The 23234-nt window shown below is 35.0% G+C and overlaps 2 protein-coding genes and 1 long non-coding RNA gene across 28 annotated transcripts in view; 1 reads left to right on the forward strand and 2 right to left on the reverse strand.

The window, feature by feature from the left end:
* Window positions 1–3743, reverse strand: part of LOC125668614 (serine/arginine-rich splicing factor 11-like) — a 28725-nt gene extending 24982 nt beyond the window's left edge. For 23 of the 24 annotated variants that reach the window (XM_056164339.1, XM_048902923.2, XM_056164338.1 and 20 more), the window contains exons 1-3: window positions 3486–3735; window positions 428–561; window positions 146–246 (exon numbers count right to left, since the gene is read on the reverse strand). In XM_056164339.1, coding sequence (XP_056020314.1) covers window positions 146–246; window positions 428–561; window positions 3486–3616 — 366 coding nt within the window. In that variant the 5' untranslated portion in view covers window positions 3617–3735. Of the gene's footprint in view, window positions 1–145; window positions 247–427; window positions 562–3485 lie in introns of all 24 variants that reach the window. The other variant, XM_048902909.2, reaches the window with a different exon arrangement.
* Window positions 3744–6233: 2490 nt separating this feature from the next.
* On the reverse strand, window positions 6234–22257 carry LOC125669616 (uncharacterized). Of its 3 annotated transcripts, XM_056164340.1 has the most exons (13): window positions 22122–22257; window positions 18231–18423; window positions 16666–16776; window positions 16174–16246; window positions 15502–15674; window positions 15155–15202; window positions 12245–12340; window positions 11891–12136; window positions 10708–11256; window positions 10162–10271; window positions 8214–9392; window positions 8073–8130; window positions 6234–7795 (listed from the first exon to the last, which is right to left on the reverse strand). In XM_056164340.1, exons 1-13 carry the CDS (start codon window positions 22203–22205, stop codon window positions 6945–6947), a joined length of 3771 nt encoding a protein of 1256 aa, XP_056020315.1. In that variant the 5' UTR covers window positions 22206–22257; the 3' UTR covers window positions 6234–6944. The 3 variants fall into 3 exon arrangements, with proteins under 3 accessions (XP_056020315.1, XP_056020317.1, XP_056020316.1); XM_056164342.1 differs by lacking the exon at window positions 8214–9392; XM_056164341.1 differs by lacking the exons at window positions 18231–18423; window positions 22122–22257 and adding an exon at window positions 17307–17322.
* Window positions 19737–23208, forward strand: LOC125669617 (uncharacterized). Its single transcript, XR_008802764.1, has 2 exons — window positions 19737–21519; window positions 22124–23208. It is a non-coding gene; the product is annotated as an uncharacterized LOC125669617 (long non-coding RNA).
* Window positions 23209–23234: the final 26 nt, after the last annotated feature.

The raw sequence follows: 23234 nt of genomic DNA on the forward strand, positions 1-23234 counted from the left end.
CTTGAAAAAAAAATAAAAAATCACTGCACACAGTCTGATGACACCCTCTCTATTGTATAGGTATCTCAAAACCTCTGAAGTGTGCTAAAACACCAGCATAACCTGTATGTTTTACTTGATATCAATTAAAATGTCTCCATTATACCTGACTAATGACATTGCTTGGCCAGCTGGGAGTCCCAGGAATCATGCCAGCAATGGCTGATGGTGCTATCTGCAATGCAGTGGTTTCATCTGGGATTTTTCCTGTAACAAACAAATATGAATTCAAGCTCTCAACATTGATAACAAGGATTTCAAATCATTTGTTATATCTAAATGCAACTTTTATTGAGTCATTCAAAATGAATGCAGAAGAAAATGGTTTTTACCGTAAGTTTATTTTGATTATAATAATGTTGTATTTTGTAAGGTCTGATATTCTTACCATCAATGACTGGAACAATAATTAGAGCTCGATCAATGAAGACAGTATTGGTCAAGTGGAGAGCGATCCCTGTGCTCACGGAGTCATCATACTTCACATAGCAAACCTTGGTGGAAGTATCTCCCTCTGGTAAACTAAAAAAAACAAAAAACCTGACAGTAATAAAACAAAAAGCCTAAAAATGTATCAAACTTGATATATATTTATGAAAACAATGGTCAGTTTCATAGCTTTTATCACTAATCACTTTTATAAGAAAGTTATAAATTTTCCCTGGATCTTTGGATTTTATAATATCTTGATACTTTTTACAGTAACTGCAATGCATGAGACTTTTCTTTTCATCAAAGTACAGTGGTGTTGTCCACTGTATCTGTCAACCTAGCGTTTTCTCTTCATAAATTGTTAAGAGAAAAGAAAAAGATAAGGAACACTGATCAATCACAAAACCCCACAAACAGTTGTCGAAAATTTTAAATAACTGTCAGAGTTAACGGTTCTGTCAGACCAGACAAAGTTTTGTCAGACTAGATACAGATTCCCTCCTTGTGTAAATATAGAAAAGATGGTGTCAAATTTAATATGACAAAAAAATTTGTGACAAGCCCCTGTGCCTAAAAGACTACATAGTACATGGGATTCTACAAGATATACATACAGATGGTAACTCAAAACCAGTTTGAGTTTTAAACATTAATAGTGACATGTCCGAACAAGATGAAAATTAATTAATTTCTGTTTAATTGCTTTATATTTAAGAAAAGATATCAGATTATGTGTCATGATATCGTATAGTTGTGACATCTGGAGATTTTGTGTTGTTAGAACAGTGTGTTGTTGCAGCCCTACTTCATAGACACAGGTCCTTCCCAGTACAGCAGGGTTTTTTTCTACCCATTGGTACTGGTACCCATTCAATTGGGAAAAATAGCGTCAAAATTGAACAAATTGGAAACTTTTTACCAATGTATGGGCAAATATTTTCAACTAAAACTATACTTTCAATTTAATACCGGAAGTGAATATTTTAGTTAACTCGTACGTTTCAGACTAAGTAAGGTCTATTTTTCAGCAAGTGAATTGGGAATTTTTAGTCTCAAAATTGGGAAAAATCAACGTTTTTTGGCATTGGGAATGGTACCGTTTATCGGTACCAGTTATATAGGGGGGGAAAAAGCTGCAGTAGTTACATACATATTATTTAATATACAAATACAGGAATCTCAGATTAGTGAATTGTCAATAACTACAATAACCTGGTAACTAAACAGGTTGGGAACACTTCCTCTGTAGCGAGATCTTGCTAAAATGTGATTATCCCTCTTTAGTGAGAGAGCAAACATTACCATAAACAGGTGTTTATATTGAAAATAATGGCATATTCCGTGCAATGCTGAATAAGTGTGACACACACTCAACATGATGTGAATTGTCTCTATAAAATTGAGAACATAGTCAAGAAATAGCATATCAATGTTGCTGCGTAATAGGTATGGAATAGTGTTGAAAAATCGGAAACATTTCATAATCGATAATCGGAAGAACTGTATCAATCTGTATCGATCAATGATCGATATAATCGGTATTTACAGGTAGTTAATAAATTTTTATTATTTTTGGGGTTATTTCTATTTAGTTTTATGGATATGTGCAGCATACACACTAGCTGGTGTCACTGAATTCCTACTTTTCAATGTGGAGTTCACTCTGACTCAGGGTTGGCAAAAAAGTGGTCAATACAAGTATTGACAGGGCCGGTGGTCAATACTGGTTAAAACCGGTCGATTGAAGATTATTTGGTCATTATAGTCTGTTATTTATTTTAAATGTTTAAGTGACCATTATGGTAAATACTGTAATTCATAACATGCACTATCAGTTTATAATATATACTCATAAGTCATAATATTAAATAAATAATGTACAGATGACTCTGTTGAATTGGGGAAGATGTGAAAGTTGTTTCTGTTTAAATTCCTTAGTTTAACAAGAACCACCTATAAGTATTGTTTCATCAATCTTCATTTTAACTGTTGAATAAACATTTGAGGGGGTGGGTTGGTGATGTTTTCATAACAATAACAGGCACACTGGTCATCTCTGGTCCCAGTCTATGCTTATTAACACCTGTCAACTCTGCTTCCTGTGCTCAGGTAATGTCCAGGTACATGTATTAAGAGGTCTGTCTCCAATCATCAAGCTATGCTATAGAACTGTGACCCTCTGGTAGGTACTGAAGATATTTTGGTCAGTTTCAGCAAACCAAATATATAAAACTTATGAAATTACATTTGATTATCTAATGAAAAATTTTAATCAACAATTGATCCATTTAATGAAAGACTTAATTTATCTTTATCTTTGCAAGAAATGTACAAAAATAGGAAAATGGACAGTTTAAATCACAATTGACCATTATTAACCAGTGTTAACCACTTGGGGAGTATTGACCGGGGCGGTTTTAACCGCCCAACCCTGCTTCGACTCTTCCCTGCACATGTCTCGTATAAAAGCAAGATTAACAGTCAGATGAATCTTGGATTAGCTATCAATTAGTGTACAGGTGACAATCGATTATGAAAAACAGAATCGATAATCGGAATCAAAGAGCCAAAAACGATTGACAATTGTTTCATCACTAAAATCCAGAGCACATCACGAGCGTTTTTGTTTAAATACTTGCTGAAGTATCAGACATTTCAGCACTTTTTCTTCTTTCCACGTGAAAGACAAAGAGATGTAGATCTACTCCACGGGTGTCTTTCTTGTTTGTACGGAATATATTTAGTTACTTTCGCTTAAGTGATATAATCACGTTTTAGCGAGAAGGTCTCATTGTAGAGGGAAAGTTCCCATCCTGCAAAACATGTTCTTGGTCGTAAAAAGCCAGAATGAATTGGTACCTTCGAAGTACCCAGATACAACATGTTGGAAGATTCCGAGAATACGACAAACGTTGTGTTTAGTACCTGCCCCTAATCAGCTTGTATTTGTTTAGCACAATAAATCATACCATGTCAAACCAAAGTTTTAAGCCATGTTCACCCTGATAACTTACTCGTTCGATGGATATATTTTACATTCGTCTATGCGCCCGAGGTATCCGAACAGCGTCTTCATCTGGTCCTTTGTGGCATTTGGGGCAATATTGGTGATTTGAATCACCCTTGTTGTTATTTTTTCCGACATTTTCCGTCACCCTCTACGCCTACTGCCCGTGCAGTGCAAGCTCTTTAACTGAAAATTTCAAACTTTCGGAAAGACGTGAGCTAAACGAGTTTTTCAAGATGGCGTCGCTGTTTTTTAAAAGTTAATTCGTACAAGAAATCTTCGGGTGTATTTTTGGTATGTCGTCTATCTCCATTTACATTTGCGACTTTCAAATTAACCATCACACTATCACACAAATTAATTTAAAAATAACAGTTTGAGAAGCGATATTACGCTACTTAACTTTTCCAGGTTAACATAAGCAACATGCAACATTCGTCGTCAAAAAAGTTCAGTCGTGTATTCCAACTTATTTCAAGTTCAAGTCTACACCTAGTATTTCCTACAAATATACTTCTACTGTTTTATCCAAACTTTTCAATTATTTGCAGTTCCTAGATATAGACCATCTTCTACTTAATCCATCTACGTGTTCTTCATCTTCTTTCAACTATAGTCCAGCTATACAAGTCATTGTGATGTTGATACAGTTGAAAATGAGGACCTCAAATCGCTTATTCTAAAAAATCCTGAATATAGAGAACTTCGGTCTTTCAAATGGCGACAGAACTTCATTTCTATTATGAATTCTGTCGAGGATTACGCCAGACGATGGGCTAAATATGAAAAAGAACTTGATACATTGTGAGAACGGATTAAAAGTATAAGAGGAAAATTAAAATCCCGCATTAGACATACGAAACAAAAGTACGTATCATCTATTCTTCTGTGTTTAGTAAACCAGAAGTAAAAAAAGAATTAGATAGGTTACATGAGGGATATGTTATAGTACATGTTCCAGCTGACAAAGTTTCTTTCAACATTGTCTTTGTTTGTAAGGCTCATTATTACAACTGCATTTTAAACGAACTTGGCATTAATTCCACATTTGGTAAATGTGCTTATACTCCAACTGCCCTTTCAAAAGACGAAATTATTCAAAACCATGCTTCAGTTTTAGGCACATTTAATATCCCAGTCCGGTTGAATATGAGTTACCACACCTATACTGGATTCTTAAACTTCATAAAAACCCTTACAACGGTACATTTCTGGATCCAGTTAGTGCTCTACCAAGCCCCTATCTTTGCTCCTCACGAAAATATTGACAGTTGTGAGGGAGAAACTTCAAACGTACTGAGCGACTACATATGCCAGAGGTGGTGTAAATCAAATGTGGGTTCTAAAAAATTCTAAAGAACTTTTAGTAAACTTGAAATCACAAAACATTTCTCAAATCTACAACATCAAAAGGTATGAATTTTCAACTCTTTACACGGCCATTCCTCACGAGAAATTAAAAACTAGAGTTTTTGACATCATAGACAGTTGCTTCTTCAACAAAAATGAAAAACGTAAATATTCCTATCTAGTGATCAGTCATCCAAATAAAATTACTTTGTTAAACGCCACTCTGATTCCACGCACAAGTACTCTGAAGTTGAATTAAAAAAAATATGCTGGAGTTCCTCAATGACAATATCTTCGTGGTCTTTGGTGATCAGGTCTTCCAACAGCCTGTTGGAATTCCCAAGGACACGAATTGTGCTCCTTTGTTAGCTGACCTGTTTCTATATTCATATGAAGCAGAATTCGTTCAAAAACGTCTACGTGAGAAGAAAAAAATCTCTTGCTGTGGCCTTCAATTCGATATTTAGATATATCGACGACATTTTATCCATTAACAATAATAACTTTCATTCATATGTCGATTCGATATATCTCTGTGAGCTCGAAATAAAAGACACCACAGAGTCGTCCACTTCTGCTTCACACTTAGATATTCTATTGAAAGTAGACATTAACGGCAAACTGACAACTCAACTATATGACAAACGAGATGATTTCAACTTCTCCATCGTCAACTTCCCACATGTATGTAGCAATATTTCATTATCACCTGCATATGATGTTTACATCTCTGAACTGATTCGATACGCAAGAGCTTGTTCTGCGTATGGTCAGTTTTTAATTCGAAGCAGGCTACTGACAAAAAAGTTGATGGTGCAGGGGTTCCAACAGTCTCGTTTAAAATCAGCATTTCACAAATTCTACGGTCGTTATAACGATCTAGTTTACCAATACAACCTATCATTGGGTCAAATGCTGTCTGGCGTGTTTCAAGCAGATTGTTAGGTCGTTCTTGGCACACTGATTTTAACGTTTACCTTATCAGGATATAGGGCTCACGGCTGGTGTGACCGGTCGACAGGAGATGCTTACTCCTCATAGGCACCTGATCCGACCTCTGGTATATCCAGGGGTCCGTGTTTGCCCAACTCTGTATTTAGTATTGCTTATAGGAGTTATGTGATTGACCACTGTTCGTTATCTACGCCTTTCACACACACACACACACACACACACACACACACACACACACACACACACACACACATATATATATGTGTATATATATATATATATATATATATAACTTACAATAGGTTTGTGATGTAAACTGTCACAAATCGGCTGTTCAATCCAAAATCCCCAGATGCTTGATGATTCGAATGAATGCTTAATTGAGTGCTTCATATCACAAAATCTACAGCGTATTTATACAGCGTATTTATACAGAAAAATGAAGTTCCCAGACGTTTCGTTTTTTTAATGACTCAGATAGGATTACGACAAAACAAATGTTACACAATCTTTATACTGAACTGACAAACATCATTCTAAAACTATAACATCTAGATTGTTGTCATGGTAACATGTGTCAATCAAATACAAATGTATCACACAGCAGGGTATTTAATAATTTCAAAAATTACGCATAATGTTGATTTTCTATCTCCAAAATATATCAATGGTGCCTTTCTATATAAAGATGCATATGCCGTTTTTGTTTTTAACTTTTTGTTGCTAGCAGAAAGATACACATTATCGTTAAATGATGCCCAGCAGGGCATTTAATAATTTCAAAAAATTACGCACAAAGTTGATTTTCTATCACCAAAATATATCAATGGTGCCTTTCTATATAAAGATGCATATGTCATTTTTGTTTTAAACTTTTTGTTGCTAGCAGAAAGATACACAGGAAATTATCATTAATTGATGCCCACAGTTTGCTTTTTTGTATTCCTAGCACCTTTGTTTTAATGTTTTACAAAAGGGTTATATTAAAAGAAAACGTCAATTTTGTTCAAATATTTGCTTGTTGCCATGTCCATGTTGGCTGTCTGCTAAATTTGCTGTCTAAAATTCAAAAATGTCTACGCAGAATGTGCCTTGCTACACTTCAGTCTTTATGCTAGTATACAGACGACAGCACCAGACGACAGCGGCATTCCTTTGATATCTAGTTCTGTTGAAGATACTTATATACTCTAACAGTTGCACAGTTATGTTGACCCAAATATAAGTTCCCCTTGTCATCCACACAAAGTCCCCATGGATCCACGGCGCCTTCCTTTTCCGTTAGGATAATGGACAAAAATTGCCCATTCATATCAAGTAAATGAACGCTTGGATTTGAATCATGACGATTGCACACAATCACGTGACCAAGAACATCGTTGCAAATTCCAGTTGGAAAGAACTCAGAGTGTTGTGGTTGGCCATCGTATGAAAATCGCAGTATCCCTTTTTTATCTACTGCTTTTACTAAGCATGTATCGATATCGGCAGTGCAAATATCCCCATTTATATTCTCTGATAAATATAATGGAGATACATACAATCTCTTGTCTTCATAATATTCGATCTCGGACAGCAACTGTCCATTTCTAGAGTATCTTGCAAGTCTTGTCTGTGAACCCTTCTCTATCAAAATATAAATTCCCAGTAATATGTCTCCATTTAACTGAGATGCGTAGATACTCAAAATTGTCCACTCTAGTGTTAGCAGAGTTTGTTCGTTTCCATCCTTCGTAGCTCTGATCACCTGATGATCGTTTTTGATATACAGAATATTTCCATCTTTTTCTGCTGTATGTGATGCACTTCCCCAGATATCGTCGATGCGAAAACTCTCCAAACTGTGACCACTGTGATCGATTTTCATAACGTGCTTCCTGTCACTCAACCATATCTTTTCAGATGTAACATGAGCAATATGATTCACATTGTAGACATTGGGAATGGATATAGGAGACAATTCTTGTACAAACGGAAGTAAAAGCATTTCCTTAGCAATCTTCTCTTGGGGTTCTGTCCATAGAAAACAATGCATATCAATAATCCAAAGACGAGAAAACAATAGCTATAATAAATACTGAAAAAATTAGACTTAGAAAATAGTGACATAAAAGGTGAAGATAACAAACAATGATCAATCTCATAAATCTCATAAATTGTTTAAACATACATGAGCAGATCAGTTCAGGGAATTGCAATTTTCAGACAGAAGTTTGTTCAAGACACGAGGTAATAACAGAACGATGTTTAAGTATGAGCAATTTTTTTAAGAACGTTTTATATGCAATACCCATTTCTGGTGGATGATTCTTTTCACCTTTCCCCTTCACCTCCTCCTCCGACATGCCCTGAAGAACAAATGTTAAAAACATGGCAATATCTGCATTTATAAAATATATCTGAAAGATGTACACATCAAGAGTACCAGTACCTTCCAGAACTCGACAATGGATTTGATGTCCACTGTATGAATAGGTGAACATTCTGAACAATCAAGGTCAGATTTTTCCATATTTTCCTCCAATATGATATGGCTTGGTGGGTTGTCAATGAAGGGTTTTATCACACACCTGTATCCAACTTGAAAGTGCAGCTTATCTATAGGCAATGTTTGTGTAAGATTGAAGAGGATATGACGGACACTTTGCTGTATTTTGAAACAAAGACTCCTATCTAATCTTCTTGTTTTTGTCACAAAAGCTTGAATTTCGATGGAGTAAGGATACTGGTTTCCTTTTGAATAGGTTTTGTTTTCACTTATGCCGATCAGTATTCTATGATTCTTGCATTCGTTATGTTCGAGTACAGCTACAGTATGGAATATGCATTCTGTTTTTCTTTTCCAGGTTGACCATTTTAGTTTGTTTATGCATGCAACAATAAGGCGATGAAATACAATAAATGGCAGAAATTCAAACACAAAGCAAAGTGTTGAAGATACCTCGCAGTTTGCTAGGATTTCGTCAGAATATTTTTGTTTGTTCATACAAGGAACGTACCACCGATTTTGATTCAACTCTGCCAACATACCAAGGTGTTTCATGTGAGCAATTAAACTTCTTTTGTGCTGTTTGTAATTAATGCTTCCCCACAAAGCATCGAGCAACTTGTTCGACAACAAACCATGATCATTCAATACATTCTGATCAGCGAAATGTTCTTTATCAATACATGTATGTCTTTCATCCATAACAATACACTGAAATGCATCAACAAGCCACTGCACATCTAGTATGATGATATTTTCTATTTCTTTTCGAAAAAGCACCACCCCTGTGTCATGGAAAAATCTTAGAGCAGTCAGGAGCTCATCTTCGCTATTGATGGGTACATCATGTATTTTTTGGACCATCTCCCACAGCTTTTTAAACAGAATGATTTTGCAGGTTTCCCCGAGTTTCCTCATGATCGATTCCAACTTCGACCAAGCCATTGGGACAAATTCGCCCCAATGGCTCTGTGATTTCAAAGTTTCTGCAATGCATCTTTTTAATTCTTCCATATTTATGTCTGATTCCTTCTCCACAGAGAAGACTCGTTCTTTATCTAAATGCCCCATTAGCTTTTTTGGAAGGTGTTCACAGAGTCTACGGAAATATCTCTCGAGTTCCTAAAAGTATTAGAAATCAAAATTATTTTTCCAAAATATCAAAGTTTTGTTGTTGTATATTGTTTAACGTCCCGCTAGAGAACTTTTCACTCATACAAAGACGTCACCATTGCCAGTGAAGGGTTGCAAAATTTAGGCCAATGCTCGGTGCTTACAGCCTTTGAGCAAGGATGGACCTTTTTCGTGTCGCACCTGCTGTGACACGGGGCCTCGGTTTCTGCAGTCACATCCGAAGAACCACCCCATTTAGTCGTCTCTTACGACAAACAAGAGGTACTGGGGACCTATTCTAACTCGGATCCCCACGGGACGTCGAAGTTTTCGTGAATACATTTTTCGTGAATACTTTTTTGAACATATATTCTAATCAAATTTTCATTTTTTTTTAAAAGTCAGTGAAACGTTTTAGCATGACACATGGCTTTCCAAAACTAATCCTTTTCCATCATCTGTGTTGATTAAGAAGGGTTTAACTTATTTCACATTTTAATACCGGTATTCTGTAAATGTCGGCAGTAGCATTTCTAGCAGTAGATGTACAGCGTATATTGAATTGAGCAATTACTTCAATGTTTTATATCATTGATATTGCGTTCCCTATAATTATGTTCTAGTTAGTCTTCGACCATTTGGGTACATATGTAAAACTTATACGGCATCAATTTTGATGCACATTTTACATTAAAACGAGAAGAAGAAAAAACATCTGAAAATCATCAGTGATCTGGATACTTCAAGCTGTGTTTTGGATTTCTAAGATTTTTATTACCTGCTTCTTTTCATCCTTTACAATGTGCTCAGAATGCGAGGCAACGACGATAGCAGGGGCCGACTCAGAACTGTATGTATGGATGGACCCTAACCAGTATCGAACATAATCTACATTTAAAAAAAATCATTGCCTCAAATTTGGAAACAAGGAATAAATCAATATGATATACATATATATAGAAAATGTGAAGGTGACGAATAGTGATCAATCTTATGATTCCTCTAGAGAATACAGATTTGAGATCAGGGCAAGCACGGACCCCTGGACACACGAGACAGATTCCTTGTTTGTGTTGCCAATTCATCAGTACACACTGATTTGGACTACTGATTACTCCATTTACCTGCTCAAGGTATAGGACTCACGGCGGGTTTGACCGGTCGATAGGGGGTGCTTACTCCTCCTGGGCACATGATCCCACCTCTCGTGTGCCCAGGGGTCCATGTTTGCCCAACTCTCTATTTTGTATTCATTACAGGAGTTATGAACTTGGGAGAAGTAGTAGGGTTTGAAAAGAGAGTAATTTACGTATAGAATATTGACCTGCGTATGTCCAATGACTGTAAATGAGATCTTGTCTCTCGCACGCCTTCTCAGCAACATCGTCTAAACCTTTAGACATGTCAACGACAAGGATGTAAAACGCCCGTGGACTGAAGAATATGTGATGACAAGCATAGTAGGCGCTCTGACCAGCAAAGTCTAAAAGACTAAGCAATTTAAAATTCTCATTGCTCACAAAGGCAAAACATTTGCTTGAATCAACTTCCGGTAAAGATTTTTGACTCAAATTCTCGTCGTCTTGCAATACTGTCAAGGTTTCAGTTGGAGACTCGTGTGAGATATCAGAGAGTGAATTTGTATCTTTTGTAACTCTCTCCTGACTAGAATCAGCTTCAGCAACAAATTCATTGTTTGCGCCCATCGAAGTAATTGACATCACTTTCGTTTTCTTCTTTTGTGCTTCATGTGAAGGACCTTCCACGTTTTCATGAACAACACGCGAGTTTCTTGTACTCCTTCCTTCTTGTTGGTCTACTGTCATTGGTGTAAGGCTAAGACATGTTGCTTCCCTCTCAGCGTCTCTGCACGCTATTAATAACAAGTAACATGATGTTAAGTGTAATATGTTGTAAAAAAGAAATTGTTCAACTGCATGGTATTTACACCGAATGGTGGTATTTCACCTTTATTTCGGCGATGAATCATAGATAGTTGCGTAAGCCAGTTTTAAGGTTTTGGAATATTCTGAAGTCAACATAGACCCCTTTGTCGAACATTAAGAGATAATTAGCATCCCAGGGGTCGATCTTGACCGTAAACTGTACATCAAACCCTGACAAATCAAGATGAACACAGAAGATAATCAACATGATGTTTGTTCAATTCGAGCCACGGATTTCATCGATTCTTTTAAATAGGTACGTGTGGTGACAGGAGAAAGTCGAGGGACCCTCCTATTTTAGAAGAAGACCATGTGCCACAAAATGCTCACCTGAGTCATCTTTAGCATAAAGAGCTGTATCCCTTAATTTTAGTAAATTTTAATGTATTGACTTCGCACTTTGTACCGCAGTGAATGTTTTCAGACATAGTAGGTGACAGAGAAGACGTGTCTTCTACTTTCAAAAAGGGAGATGAAAGGAATATTAGAGGTCTATGTGCTCCATTCTAAAAAAAAATCTGTAAGAAACTTTGAGGTCAGTGGGATTAAAAAAAAAAATACCTATAATTGTTGACTCTTTTTGATCGAGCTTGAAGACATGAGTGTGTATCTCTATTCCTTGTGTTGGTTGTGTTTCAAGATGTTTTTCTTTTTTCAGTTTTTTAACGAGGGTTGTCTTTCCTGCTTCGGCACACCCTATCACCATCCCTCTCCCGCTGTAAACATGGATACGCCCGTCTTTCATGCTATTTACAAACTTTTGAATATTGTCTTCACTCCAAAACAGGATTTCCCTTGGTATATTCACTAAATCAAAATTTTAATTCAATACAGTGTATTTGAATTCGTTTAAAGTTTACATGATATAATGATAGATATCGTCCTTGTTTTCTAAAACACAATAAAAACACGTACGCCTCTTCGCAATGCCATGAAATAAGGTTTTGTCCTCTGGCAAACGTTGTAAAAGAAAGTCAATCCCTAGATTATCTATTTCAGCTGCTAATTCTCCTGAAAAAATAAGATCGTGCAATACACACTTTTTCTTTGTTGTGATTTCTAAACCAAACAGCCAAATACAAAATGAAAACCATCAATTGTATGCTTTTCACAGAGGATCATTGACAACATGAATAAAAGGCAAATGACTACTGAATGCATTATTAAAGTTTATAATTAATTGTACTTCTAAAACACAATTAGATTGGTTCATTCGACTTTATCAATATTCATTATATCGTATAAACAAAGTTGTCTTTAAATCGCGCCATATATGACATCCTAAGATTGATCTGCTTCTCAGTTTCAATTTTGTTGCTACAACAATATTGCTCCGCGTTATAAAAATCATATTTTCTATGTTGACATTTTTGAATATTGTGAAAATAATAATGAAGAGGCAATTTTACTTTCACTAGATTTTCAAAAGGGTTCGATTCTGTCGAATGGACATTTATGATAAAAACACTAGAGTGCTTTAATTTTGGTCAAGAATTCATCAAATGGATTCAAATTCTATACAAAAATCCTGTTTTTAGACTTAAAAATAATAATTGGCTCTCAAGAAGATGTACAATGATGCGAGGCATCCGTCAAGGGTGTCCGATCTCGGCGATACTTTTTCTGTTTGTTGCTGAAATACTGTCAATTAGATTACGTCATAATGACTAAATACATGGTTTTAAAAAGAAAGGTATGAACTGTGAAGTAAAAACATTACAACATGCTGACGATTGTACATTACCTTTGAAAGATATTACTTCTGTAAAATCAGCGATTAGTGAAATCAATACTATTAGTAAGTTCTCTGGTATGAAATTAAACCTTTCAAAAACAGAGTGCATTTTATTAGGACCACTGAAAGGTCAATATGCAGATATAGATGGTATTACAGTGAATGACACATGTGTAAGAGTATTAGGTATACATATTGGGCATGACAAAGATTTATGTTATAAAAATAACTGGATCAAAAAGATAGATGATGTAGAAAAGCTTTTTGAATCGTGGAAAAAAAGAAAAGTAGCAATTTTTGGAAAGGTGTGTCTAATCAATAATCTTGCTATATCAAAATTTATATATACAGCATCTGTACTCGATTATCCAAAAGATCAAACAATCAAACTTCTTGGTAATTTTTTTTTTCATTTTATTTGGAACAAAAAGGACAGAATTAAAAGAAATACGATGATTGGGAAAATATCTAAAGGAGGTATCAATCTAGTTGATATTGATATTGAATCCAAAATAAAGTCATTAAAGGCAGCATGGGTGGAGAAGATATATTCCTCCAATACCAGTTTAAAAGATTTTTTAAATAGTTTTTGTATTGAAAGAAATATTGATATCGAATATATACTGAAAACAAATGCTACAGTTGTGAATGATTTTGAACTAATTAGCAATTTCAACAATTTCTATACTGAATTATTCATATTTTTCAATTCATGTAAAAGATGCCAGGAAATCAATGATATGAAATTGTATGAAGTTCTATGTCAACCATTGTGGTGTAACAAACTTTTTCAATATAAAGGAAAATGTGTATTTTTTGAAAATTGGATACAAAGTGGTTTAAGATATGTGGTTGATATTGTTGATGAAAATGGTATTAAACCCATTGAATGGTTTTAGGATAATCTTAAGAGAAAAAGAAATAATTTACGCGAATACAAAATCATGAGTAATATTTTTAGAAAGCTAAGAAATTTGAATTTTCAAGATTTACCCTATCAAAACCTGTGCTTGAAACTCATCTTTGAAATTACATCAATGAAAAAACCTCTTGAAATCACTGATATTTCATCGAAAAAGATGTATACCATTTTTGTTCAAAGGAAATTTCATACCCCCCTGTATCAATCCTACTATAGCAGAACTTTAAGTATTAATAAACCCTCCTGGAGTCTCATTTACAAAAACAAAATCGTAGATATGTATGAAAAAAAGGTAGCAGAATTTAAATTTAAACTTCTCAATAATCTTCTATGTAACAAATCTTTTCTCATGAAAATAAAGAAAACCGAATCAAACATGTGTGAATTTTGTAAAGAAAATGTTGAAGACAATGAACACTTGATTTATTTTTGTGAAAATGTAAAGCAAATATGGGAAATAACGTCAAAGGTTGTCAAATTTGACATCAAATGGAAACACATTCTTATTGGATTTTATTTTGAAAACAACCACAGAATTGTCATTTTGAATAACGTAATTTCTACTATAACAACTGTTATTTACAAATACAAGATGTACTGTAGAATCAAAGAAATTGAAGAAAGTACCGAAAATATATACATGCATGTTAAAGCTTCTTTAAAGATGTACTCTCATGTATACAAAAAGCTACATATAGATTTCAATGATATGTTTGAAAAAATTTGTAATATATTGTGATGCTTATATATATATATATATATATATATATATATATATATATCAATAATGTTTTCTTGTTATCAAGACATGCGCCCGAATGTCTAGAACATTGTAAGGGCACTTTGAAGTATGAATAAACTTCGCTAATTCTTAAAAAAAAAAAAAAAATTCTATGTCATTTTGTTTATCAAATTACATCAAAACAACTTTCCTAACTTAAATTAAAAGGAATGAAAATAATGTATACTCCTTTTATACGATAAAATGTAAGTTGAGACAGTTTGCACTAGTTTATATACCGGTTCGCGGTTTATAATGCGTAAACTGTCCCAACTTACTTTTAGATCATATAAAAATTATTTGATTCTTTAAATAGTGTAATTTAGATTACAAGATTGAAGTCACTTTGTGATTTGATATTGGATATGTGATTTAGATAGTACATACCCTGTAGATCCAGAAGAGGGTTGTCTTCATCATGCATTGGTGCAGTATCTGTATATCGAATTTACATAAAAACACAAATATATACTCCAAATTAAGAAAGGTAAGGTGACAGTGAGATGATATCAAAACTTGTCTAAAGATTTGAAATATACAGATGAAGTACCGTATATCGAGTAATTTTCGCGCCTTGGAAATATTGGCTATTTTGGTGGATGATGAGATCGCCAAAAATGAGAGTCATAATTTCTATTCATGATAATTATACATTTGCTAAATGAAAATACGGCAAAAATGGATTGTTAATATTTGAGATTTTACATATGGTAATTATATTTGACAAATTATACCTTTCTGCCGTTGCCGTTTCTTCCACAGAAGGTAAAAGATGAGTAATCCTATTCCAATACATATTGCCACCATAACTGGAACAATTATTGCTATCGTTTGATCGTTCTTTGTATTGGGTGGATTCGATTGAGTTTCATTATATGATGCAGTGACTGTGTAACTATCATCGGCTCTGTTGTAAAAAGAGAAAACTAAACATAATTATCTATATTACAAATCTATAGGATGTAAAGAAAACTTATAATTTTTGTTCCAAATTGTAATAAGTGAGTTCACATAGAGTAACCTAAAATTGGATACGCACGATATGGTATTTGAAACTTAGGGGTAAAATTAATATGCATTTCATTTCCAAATAGTAATGACTGTAATGACATCTTGTGGGCACATATACATGTACAAGGAGAGAGAGAGAGAGAGAGAGAGAGAGAGAGAGAGCACTCCACTTCTATAAAATTCGAATATATTGAAATATGTGAGCAATTTACGTCGGTCCCTTGAATTTCAAAATATCTGGAGTAGACCCCCCCCCTCTCTCTCTCTTCTTGTACATGTGCCCACAAGATGTTTTATCTTTAATATCGCGGTAGAATACATTTCATAATGAATGTTTTATTATAATATTGTACGTACAAAACAACATAATCATTATCTGCATACATATTTCTTACCTTGTAGTCGTTTTGCAAGAAGACTCCGCTAAGTAACAGTGTTGTGTGGGGTCAATTTCCAAACACCTTGGGTCTAACAGATTAGGAAAAGCGTGTGAATTTCGAAACAGACACATGCAAGATCACACGAATGTCATTTGATATCTTTATTTTTGCTGTAATATGATTTCGCTATCTTTGATAGAGGCCAAAACTCTGAATTCGAAACTGTAGTGAAAATAACATAAATATAGCATTTTTATCTAGATTTGACAAAAGTTGTGTGAATTAAAAAATGGTGCAAGAATCGTGAAATTAAACAAGGTCAAATGAAAGCTGTAAAATAATACAAAAGGATTGTAATTAATTTACATGTTTATTAATAGTGCACTACGTGCCCAGTTTTTGGCCATTCTTTCAAAATGTATACATTTTGTATGGAAAGAAATTTCAATTATATATCTAGGTAACTAGATTAAAAACATTGTACCAGGTGCACCAACAAGTACTTACATTTATAACTCTCGTCACTGAAATAGTCCATTTTTGGACAACCATCATCAAATGTATCACAGTTGTAGGTATTCAAAATGTTTTTGGACGGTATCAGGACCATGCAGTTGTCTGAAACATGGATGTACGCACTGGAATCATTTAAAATTTAAACACAAGAACAGAGGAGCTAAGCAACAAATTCAATGGTTTTACGTTCCCGTTTAAGCGTGCACTTCGTGACCAGAGCTGCCCGAGCATGCCGTGACCGTATGTCCAACCTACGGGGTAAAATTTAGCAGTGAATGCTTCTTTGCCAAAGTTCGGCGTTTAGAAGTAAGAGTTACAGATATTTAGGATGAGACCATCCTCGTGTGTCGCAGCAGGCGTTGGGGCGTTAAAGAACCCTCACTACTACGGTCTGAACGCCATGTATAGCAGGTCCAGTCCAAAGACTATTTCTACCTATGTAGCTACTTATAGCTACGTAGGTATTTAAACCTACTCCATGCAGGTAGCTATTTTTACCTACTTTTTCCTTTACTTGCATTTCATGGCCAAACACAGGAACGGCGCAATATGGTGTGTACCAAATTTCTTGATTCACTTACACTGACGATGAATACCACAAAAATATTGGACAAAAATGATTATTTTCTAACCTTTCAAATTTGCAGATCAATAACAGCACCTAGTTCCATTTTCTAGGAGCTTGGATCAAAGCTACGTGATAAAAAGTGTAGAATGTTTTACAAATCTGTATTAATTCTAAAGTTTACCTTCATGTATTTTTACATTAAAAGTTTTTTGGGCGAATTTTCATGCATTTCCTCTGCATTCTCCGCCCTCGTAAAGTATTCAAATTTACACTCCGAATTTTGCCGTGCACATGCACAACACAATACATAAAACGACTGACCTGTTTAAAAGATGCGCCTTAATTATTATTAATTTATATTTTCAAAAACAGATAAAAGTAGGTAGAAGTAGCTACTTTAAGTAGGTTTAAATACCCAGGTAGCTATTAATAGCTACAGAGGTAGAAATAGTCCTTGGACTGGACCTGTATAGGTCTAAATTTGTGGCACTTCATCTGATTTTGACTGCGGATAGCTCCGTTTACCTGATCAGGATATAGGATTCACGGCGGGTGTGACCGGTCAACAGGGGATGCTTACTCCTCCTAGGCACCTGATCCCACCTCTGGTGTGTCCAGGGGTCCGTGTTTACCGAACTCTCTATTCTGTATTGCTTATAGGAGTTATGAGATTGATCACTGTTCGTTATCTTCACCTTGCATCTGACGTCTCAATATGAGTGAAAATTCTCGAAGGTTCCTCGTAAATTAAAAGAATCATCCAGAAACCAAGCACTCACGAACAGAAAACTTCACCCCAATTAATATTCATCATGTTCACTAAAGTGAGGAACAGAAATGTACTATTCGAAGTTTCATTCGTGAATCTTCTCGTAATATTTTTTTCTGACTTCAGACAGAGTGTTTCTAAAACTGTGGGCTTTTCAACACTGTGTATGAAACTCTAAACAGTTGAGAATAATAACAGTAAATACAATAGTAACTATACCTCTCAGAACTCTCGGCCTTGTTTCACTGTAACAAAATTCCAGCAATTGCGTCAAACTATTATCTGGCAGACAGTGGTACTTGTTGATCGGGTGGGTGTCGTCATCTGTACAGTTTAGCCTGTCGGAAGCTCTTTGCCATTCGGTTTTATTTTGTGGACACGCCAGCACTTGGTACATTTTTAGTGCGGTTATCTGAATACCAAGGAATACATAATCAAGAATTAATATAGCAATTCCAATCTATTCTGTGGCACCCTTAATTGGTTTTGACTGAATTTGAATTTTCTATCAAAGTACATTGTTTGATGCAGTGTGATAATCTCCTAAATTAGGAAATTAGTCCGTCAGTTTTCCAATGGAAACATTGTTCATAAAAGGATACCGAATTACAACTTTCGTAAATCTCCTCTTCAATTCTGTCGTTTCAGTTTGGGACTACTACAGTGAAGTCTGGGGTTGTCAAAACTACTATTGCATTGAAATGGTAAAGAACCGCGCATTCTGTTAACATCTGCATGGGCCCAGGCGTCTTAAGATTGTTCCACTATCCGTATTACATGGAGAATTTGGATGGAAACTCCCTAACCATAGACACTGTGTGAACGGCATACGTATTGTGTGAATATCATACGTATCTGTGTGAACGTCATACAATTCGGTGTGAACGTCATACAATTCTGTGTGAACGTCATGCGATTCTGTGTGAACGTCATACGATTCTGTGTGAACGTCACACAATTCTGTGTGAACGTCATACAATTCTGTGTGAACGTCATACGATTCTGGAACCGTTTATTATTAATGACAAAACATAATTTTTATGGGACATAAATCAATATCATGTGTCTAGCTGGACAACCAAAATGAAGTCTATATACATAAATTGATTTTGAATATGTAAACTCTGAACACATATATTATATTACGTTGTATTCCGAGAATGAATGGTTTGTAAAGGTCGAACAGCTTCGAAATCTATATTTGTTTAAAGATATCAAAACAAGTGTTAGTAGTCAGTCTGAAAATTGTCTTTCATTGAATAGTCTGAAATGCTATTGGTCTATAACTGCACAAATTAGATGCTGCATGCTACCAGTTAGAACTGGATGACAGAATGGAGACTTGTTAACTGATGTGTTACGTATTACGTCTTCTTTTTAAATACATCTTGTAATATCCAAAATGAACGCCACTTCCTGCTACACTGTACAAAATAATCAGATCTTAGAATAGAATTGTTAACTAGCACTGGTTGTAACCCCACACTACTCAAGTCCAATTTAGATAGTATTGTTTTTCTAATTGCGAATTTTCATACATATACATATGGCTTTATAAATGTAAAGACACTCTTTATGATAACAGACAGTGATTAGTCTTAAAATTCCTATAAAAAGGCAGATACGGACCCCTGGACATACCATGCTTGGGATCCCCTGTTGATCGGTCACACTCTCCGTCAGCCCTTTATCTTGATCATGTAAACGGAGCAATCCTTGGTCAAAATCAGTAGGTAAAGAACGGCCTAATATGTTGTATAGAAAACACTAACGTGTAATTTACGGATTTGTGTTGTTGATTTTTTTTATTTGGGGGAGGGGGGGGGGGTGGTGGTGGTGGTGGTGAGTAATTGGGCGGGTGTTGTTTTACAATATCATTTACGGATTTGTGTTGCTGGTTTTATCTATTTTTTATATTTGGGGGTGATGGTGGAGGTGGTGAGTAGTTGGGTGGGTGTTGTTTTACAGTGTAAATTACGGATTTGAGCTGTTGATTTTCTATTTTTATTTGAGGTGGTGGTGGTGGGTGTTGTTTTACAGTGTAATTTACGGATTTGAGCTGTTGATTTTCTATTTTTATTTGGGGTGGTGGTGGTGGTGAGTGTTGTTTTACAGTGTAATTTACGGATTTGAGCTGTTGATTTTCTATTTTTATTTGGACTGGTGGTGGTGGGTGTTGTTTTACAGTGTAAATTACGGATTTGAGCTGTTGATTTTCTATTTTTATTTGAGGTGGTGGTGGTGGGTGTTGTTTTACAGTGTAATTTACGGATTTGAGCTGTTGATTTTCTATTTTTATTTGGGGTGGTGGTGGTGGGTGTTGTTTCACAGTTTAATTTACGGATTTGAGCTGTTGATTTTCTATTTTTATTTGGGGTGGTGGTGGTGGGTGTTGTTTTACAGTGTAATTTACGGATTTGAGCTGTTGATTTTCTATTTTTATTTGAGGTGGTGGTGGTGGGTGTTGTTTTACAGTGTAATTTACGGATTTGAGCTGTTGATTTTCTATTTTTATTTGAGGTGGTGGTGGTGGGTGTTGTTTCACAGTTTAATTTACGGATTTGAGCTGTTGATTTTCTATTTTTATTTGGGGTGGTGGTGGTGGGTGTTGTTTCACAGTTTAATTTACGGATTTGAGCTGTTGATTTTCTATTTTTATTTGGGGTGGTGGTGGTGGGTGTTGTTTTACAGTGTAATTTACGGATTTGAGCTGTTGATTTTCTATTTTTATTTGAGGTGGTGGTGGTGGGTGTTGTTTTACAGTTTAATTTACGGATTTGAGATGTTGATTTTCTATTTTTATTTGAGGTGGTGGTGGTGGGTGTTGTTTTACAGTGTAATTTACGGATTTGAGCTGTTGATTTTCTATTTTTATTTGAGGTGGTGGTGGTGGGTGTTGTTTTACAGTGTAATTTATGGACTTGAGCTGTTGATTTTCTATTTTTATTTGGGGTGGTGGTGGTGGGTTTTGTTTTACAGTTTAATTTACGGATTTGAGATGTTGATTTTCTATTTTTATTTGGGGTGGTGGTGGTGGGTGTTGTTTTACAGTGACGTCTAGGTGCATAAGACAGGGTGTTTGATTTTGCAATTTTCCTTTAACAATGGTTAAACATTACCCATTGATTGCAAACACCTTAATTAGAATATTCACTTCTCTATTGACTGATTTGAAAAAATGGCTTCATCCGTGTTGTGTACTATTACTATTTGCATCGATTTGACCTAGATTATTCTAGAGAGTTTTGTTTACTCAATGACACCTGTAACCTAGATTGTTATCATTAGTAGAAAGATGACGTAATGGTTGCATCATTGTCTTCCAAGATTGTACTAGAAAATTCATTCCTATTATAAATACATGTATGCTGAAATTCTTATGATAAAAGAAACTCTGGTTAGACACGTCTTATGATTGTTGGATTCTATTACACTGGGAACTATGATTTTGGAATTACTATTTTTAAGTGTGTAGATTCTGTTCGGATTTATTGTGTAACTGCCATAAGTTAGTATTTTGCTATTGTTACAATTAATTGTAAATAGATCTTATTGTTTAACTGTCCTTTGTTAGTAAATTCTGCTGCGCTATCTTAAGGGTTTGTTCTGACCCATAGCAATCCGATTTCCATGTATTGCAATTTAGTTATTTAATGATTTGGTTTTTTATTCAGTAATTCGGTTTTTAATCTAATAGTTTGTTTTTATTCACCAATTCTTTTCATTGAGTTATTTCGTTTTAACTTAATGGGCTTCCGTAATAAAGAGAAATTAGTTTGTACATATGTAGCTACAATATAATAAGTCATTTTTCACTGTTCAGTTGTTATGATGAATATGAAGATCTCAATGATTCTTTTTGTCAAGGCTAATAGCGCTGAGGGGATCTAAAGCAGTTTCAGATTCCCATTACATGAATACGATAAGGGAGATAAGGACATCACGTACACGTTATGTAATAGAATGCACACACACTTTAAATTGCAGTCTGCATTACATCGATTTGGTGTTCCTAAAAATACACATTAAATCGATTCTTATTGTCGCAAAGCTTTATGAACAATTCAGTCCACATGAATTATGAATTTAGTTGTAATTCCGTATACTTACAGAATCCACTTGGTAAATTTCGACCACCAGAAACATGGAGAAACACGAGAAAAACCGGAGGACTCTCCTGTGCACCGACGCCATTTTACAAGCATGTCGCCTGCATAATCTATTTTAAAACTGATCAGTGTCAAGAGGCTCTCGCATAAAGAGGATACGTTTTGCGTGTAAATTCTTTTCCCGTGTAGGTGATCAAGCAATATGCCAATGGGCATGCGCTGTGATTGTGGAGCCCGGTAAATAGAAAAAAGTGTCTGAACTTAAAAGTTTAAATTTATGTAAAGGATGCAAGTATGGCTCTTTCTCCATAGAATGGATAGTTTGAGGCTTATATCCTACTTAAAACATTACATCTTTTGTTTTAAGAATGGACAGATTCAGGTAAACCCATTGACAATGATAATTATGAATAAAGCTATTTTTGAATAATCTGACGATATAACCAGTCTTGAGTGAAGGTCTCTTTCTTTTGTTCACTTATTGGACAGTGTCAGGTATAAGTAATCTTGTTCTGCAGATTTTATATTCATTCACTCTGTAGTGCTGAGCCATATCAACATGTCGTCCTCTGATGGGGAGAGCATTTTCATTGCACAATCAAAATTTAAGGATTTTAATGAAAGTACTGGGGATATTATCTTAATGGGTGTTATGTTCTGGATATGGTGGGCGAGAAAGTTATGGAGCCTTTGATCTGAAAAGCATTGTGGTTTCCAATATTTGGACGAGGAAATAATTAACGCCAGCCAAAAGAACCCAATACGCCCATCTCGTGAAATGCAATGCAATTATTCATGGAAGTGAACAGAATTAGGATATGCTGATAAAGAAAACATAAAAAAGTTTCGAAATGTGACTGGATTTAGCGAAATTCAGATACAGCATGGAAATATGTCTTTCAAATTTAAGTTTTGATGCGATATATGCCAATGGAATTTAAAAAACTGTGAATCTTAAAGTTGGAGCAGAGAATTCTACTAAGAGGATCCGGAAATATCGTTCTAAGTGTTTGAATGATTTTTCCGATATCTGTGTTGATTCTTACATGTTGGGAATTTAAAAATTAAATTTGTATCTCTTGAAAAAATGTATTGTCTTTCTCTCATTTTCAGC

Source organism: Ostrea edulis, chromosome 4 (genome assembly GCF_947568905.1).
Source record: "Ostrea edulis chromosome 4, xbOstEdul1.1, whole genome shotgun sequence".
Lineage (NCBI taxonomy): Eukaryota > Metazoa > Mollusca > Bivalvia > Ostreida > Ostreidae > Ostrea > Ostrea edulis.